Consider the following 4,896-nt stretch of genomic DNA (forward strand, 5'->3'; position numbering starts at 1 on the left):
TTGGGCAAAATGGGCTTTAAGATTTGATACAAACATTAATTCCCCATTTATTAATCAACACCATTTAATTTGCTATTAGATAGAAAGAGGGAACATGGGAGCTGAAAGACAGATGGCTCACACTGCAGTCAAGTCAGAGTTACTAGACCAAACCTTTGACCTTCCACTGCCCACCTTCCCTTTCTTCCAGCAGTACCGGCATTTTCAGGACAGTAGGGCATAAATGCACATTACAGACCTCAAACCACCAAAAAACCTTTCATGGATTCAGTAACCCCCAAACAGCTAATTAAGTGATGTGTCGACAAGAGACATCTTTGACGTGCATTCAAGACTGAATCGGTTTAATAAGAATATTGGTTTTGCACTTTTCCAGTATCACAAGTTCTGCATTTTCTAATAAATACAAAGCAGTCTTTTGACAGAACACAAAATACTGATCTTGAAATAATAAAAGACAGAAAAACACAAACTCTCATTTCCTATTTTTCAGTAGTTATTTGCATTTAAACAATCTCTTCCCCACAATTATGCAATCCATGTACATTCTAGAAGAAAGCAAGAGCCTTACACTGGTCCAGTGCCAGAGGAATGAGATAGCAACTTAGAAACAATGGGTCTTTTTTTCCCTGGGTCTGCAGTGGGAGATAGGCAAGACAAATCAGACAGATCAAGGTTCTGCCTCTTAGGTATCACTAAGGAGTGAAAAACCACCTTCATTACCCAGGTATTAAAGCATCCAAGTTCCACTAACCTATGCATTATTAGTCGAACCAGAGCAAGACAATACTTCATCCACAGATTTACATCTCACTTGATAGGTTGAACACATGCTACTTGACAGCACATACACAGTTGCCCATAAATATTACAAGTTCTACTTGCTCAATAGCCTAGACACTGCTGCATGCACGTGGTTCTATAAACTTTTCACCTAGGCAAGCAAGCAAGATTTGGCTCCGATACCATCTCTAGAGTACCATAGCTACTATGCACCACAGGACTGGCTAGGCCACCTTCCATGCTCATACGTTACCCAAACACCAATTTAGTAAACCAACACATTAACTAGATATTTTACTCTAGTATAAATTCAGTTTTTTCCCCTAGAAAAACCCAAATCCCAAAAATTAATCCATTGAGGATTACAATTAAACAGATGCCACAATTGCACTCTATTTTATGCACCAGGCGTGAGATTCTGAACAGGGAAAAAACTGTGTATAGTCTTAAAGTGCAAAACAAAGATACAGAATGCCAAATCTCCATCGTTGGGGAAAGGTCTATAACAGAATTAATAATCCAAAAGGGAATGGGGGTGGGAGGAGGACAGAACAGACAACACAACACAATTGCTTCTGTCTCAAGGAAGCTTCAGGCACCTCCAGACCTACCATCACTTAGGCTGAAAAACCACAAAAGCCATTATACTAAAATACTTTTGATTTTAGCTCTGCTGACGTCAACAGGACAAAAATACGACCTAAATCCAAGAACTCTTGCTTAAAATGAGGTTCCAGCTAAGCTGCTAAGCGCATTCAGAAGATCTGAATGCAGCACCAATCAAGGCTAGAGACAGATAATAGGAGCCCTCCCTCTCCGAAGAGTTGGTCTGAAAGACAATTACTGTTCTTGGCCTGTGCACTCATCTCACTTTTGTGTCTGGCCCAAATGATTCACGTCATTCTAAACCCTACCCCAAGCATGTTTGGCCAGAAGTGACAGTAGCACAAGATGTGTATACCTTAGGAAACTGAAGACACTGTCCAATAACCTTCCTCTCTCTCACTCACTCACTCTCTCTCTCTCTCTCTCTCTCACACACACACATACACACTCACACTACTGTTTGCCTCCAGCCCAAGGCTGTTAACTTCATAAACTAGATTCCCCCTTTCTTTAAAAAAAGGTTTGCAACAACAATAAACTCAAAATTTAACACGAGCACACAATTAGGAAGGGAGTACAAATACAGTGACACAATACCTCATCATAAAGCAAACAAGGAAGGGGGAGAAAAAAAGCTTAGCACTTGAGAAGAGATGAATATTTCTCTCAACAAGAGTAGTGGCTCTTTTCATATTACGATTTTTCTGGCAGCTTCCTTTTCTCCCCTCCCCCCTCCAACATTTTATTAAGTTTGTGATCACATTGAATGGGGATGTGCAGCAACAACAGGTAGATAGATCCATCACTGTATTGAGCTCTGTGACAGAGCAGTTTTAAGAGAGTAGACGGAATATTTGTGCAGAACAGTAATGGAGAGGCTCTGCCTTCATCCTCCCTCCCTGACAGGTGCACAGACAGGATGCAGAAAGCCTCCATGGTCACAAATGGTGGCACACAGCCAAGCAAAAGTCCCTTGCCTTCCTAGGGCAGGCTTGCAGCTTCCACCTTGCTTCATGACTTCGGTTCTTCCAGTTAGTCCCAATGCAAGAAAAACAAGATGCACAAATCATTCTTCTAGTTCCAAAACTGTCCTTTCTTTCCAAATCCCCTTTCCCGAAAAATTAATAGTGGCTTTAAGGGAGGGAGGAGGGAGGGAAAAGAAAAGCTAATTGCACAGATGCTGCAGGTATAAGCAGCTTCAGGGTAGTAGATTAGGGGATAAATCATGGGGATGGGAGGGAGAATGAGAAGAGAGAGATAGAGGGAGGAAAAATAATAATACAGAAATCAATTTGCAGGGCACTAGGTGGCAGCCACCAGGCCCGCAGCACGTGCCCTTCTCGCGACACAGAAAAATGATTTAAGCCTGCTCTTCCCACTCCAATCCCTGGGACTGGAAGAGGGCAGGCGAGGTGCAGATCATTGGCAGGAAAGAGGGTGGCGAGGGCGAGAGGGAAGCCCGGCGGCTGCAGCGCCAGGCGGACAGGGAGGACCAGAGCGAGGAGAGGAGGCGCAGAGGCGGCCCAGCGATGGCTGCGCCAAGGCAGAGGAGGCGGAGAGGAAGAGATCTGCCCGGCGCTGGCTGCTCCAAGTGAAGCAGAGAGAAAAGGGAGAAAATGTCCGGTGCCCGCTGGGTCGGATCCTGCGGGTGGGGTGGCGGGGACACATCACCGGCCCATTCTTTGTTGTTCCCCTTCGGAAACAGGGCCGGGCTCATTTCTTGGAGCTCTGGGTCTTCTTGGGCAGCAGCACGGCCTGGATGTTGGGCAGGACCCCGCCCTGGGCGATGGTCACCCCGCCCAGCAGCTTGTTGAGCTCCTCGTCGTTGCGGATGGCCAGCTGCAGGTGCCGCGGGATGATGCGGGTCTTCTTGTTGTCCCGCGCCGCGTTGCCGGCCAGCTCCAAAATCTCGGCCGACAGGTACTCCAGCACGGCCGCTAAGTAGACAGGCGCCCCGGCGCCCACCCGCTCGGCGTAGTTCCCTTTCCGCAGCAGCCGGTGCACACGGCCCACCGGGAACTGCAGGCCGGCGCGGGACGAGCGGGACTTGGCTTTGGCGCGCGCTTTGCCGCCGGACTTCCCTCGGCCGGACATCGCTGGCAGACGGCTGGGCTGGAGGGGGCGAGCAGGGGGGCGCTCCGAAAGGGCTGCAAGCCGAGGCCCGGCGCGAAGCCGGCAGAGGAGGAGAAAGACCTGGAGAAAAACACCGCCACCACAGAGTGTTAGCAAAGTAACGTGGGAACGCAGGTTGCGAGCCTGACGCGTGTTCCAGAGCAACTCCGCCCCCTCCCCGCTGCGCGCCACCCCGCCTTGCAACCCAACCCCGGAGCGGAGTGGCAGGGAGCAGGTTGCAGGCCGCGCTCCCGGCTCCGCCGCGCGCAGGGGTCACCTCCCTCCCCTCACCGTTCGCCGCCTCGCCAAGCGGAGCGCTCCGCCCGAGAGCCGCAGCTGCAGTGACAATAACAAGCGCGAGATGCTGGAGGATATAAATCCAAGCCCAGCCTGTCGGCGGCTTCCCATTGGCGGGGGCGAGCGCGAAGCCGCGCCGCTATTGGCGGGTATTCCGATCCCTGATTTGCATAGGAGCTCGCGTCGTCCATGTTCGGACTCGGAGGGAGCTGGAGCGGCAACAGACGCACAGGCTTGGCCGCCTGCAAAGAGAGCTGCTGGTGAAGCATATTAATGTGCAGCAGCAGCAGCTTTGGGAGACGCGGGGGGTCTCTGGCGCGGCGTGACAAAGGGATGCACCGGGGGAAAGAGGAGGCGGGCGGGCGGGCGGCTGCTGCACTTGCTCCCGATAATGCCACCTGGAACAGTCGCCCCTCTGGGTGAGAAGGCAGCCAAGGTTAGCAGAATATCCCCAATCCCCTCTCCCCCGAGTTGAATTACTTGAAATACTTGGTCTGCCCCCCAAACCCAGCTGACGGCTAGCCCGCAGGTGAAACTCAAGCTTAGGATCACGACCGCCGCGCCCTAGGGCAAATTCAGCACCCGCAATAAAGGCAAACATTTAAGGCCGTTTGGTTTTTCACAAGGGGAACTTAACTCAGGCAGGGCCTGAGGAGGAAGAGCATGATAGGATTACACGCCTCCTGCCATTTATTTGTGCGGTATCTGGGTGCCCTTCTGGAGGACATTTCTTATTTATTTATAGATCCTCTCAGTTGGATATTGCTTTCTCTCTATAAGCCTAATTAGCAGTACCCTCATGGCAAAGACACCTAAAAAGGATGCTGGCCTATCCCAAACCCCAACCAAACCTTAGTCAAAAGGCCAAATCAAGTGTTTCTCGATTGGCACATCTGAGGTGGGGAAACCTAATCCAGCAATAACTAATTAGCATTTTATATAGTGCCTTTATTGCACAGAGCACTTTGCATGTGTTTTCCTGGTATGATTTAACAATCTAGTAAAAGTCAGTATTGCTAAGTTCTTACAGGGGAGGTTAAGAGACAGTGGCATGCCTAAAGCCACCTAGTTGTAGGGAGTTCATGGATAGAAGTGAAA

At 49.8% G+C, this 4,896-nt stretch overlaps 1 protein-coding gene across 1 annotated transcript; it reads right to left on the bottom strand.

Annotated features, from left to right (window-relative positions):
• Positions 1 to 316: 316 nt before the first annotated feature.
• On the bottom strand, positions 317 to 3,905 carry LOC308581656 (histone H2A type 2-B). The gene is made up of 2 exons (XM_081184377.1): positions 3,793 to 3,905; positions 317 to 3,582 (listed from the first exon to the last, which is right to left on the bottom strand). The coding sequence occupies exon 2, from the start codon at positions 3,481 to 3,483 to the stop codon at positions 3,103 to 3,105; it is 381 nt and encodes a 126-aa protein (XP_081040503.1). The 5' UTR covers positions 3,484 to 3,582; positions 3,793 to 3,905; the 3' UTR covers positions 317 to 3,102.
• Positions 3,906 to 4,896: the final 991 nt, after the last annotated feature.

This window comes from Podarcis bocagei (assembly GCF_964188305.1).
Source record: "Podarcis bocagei genome assembly, chromosome: 2".
In the NCBI taxonomy this organism is placed as follows: domain Eukaryota; kingdom Metazoa; phylum Chordata; class Lepidosauria; order Squamata; family Lacertidae; genus Podarcis; species Podarcis bocagei.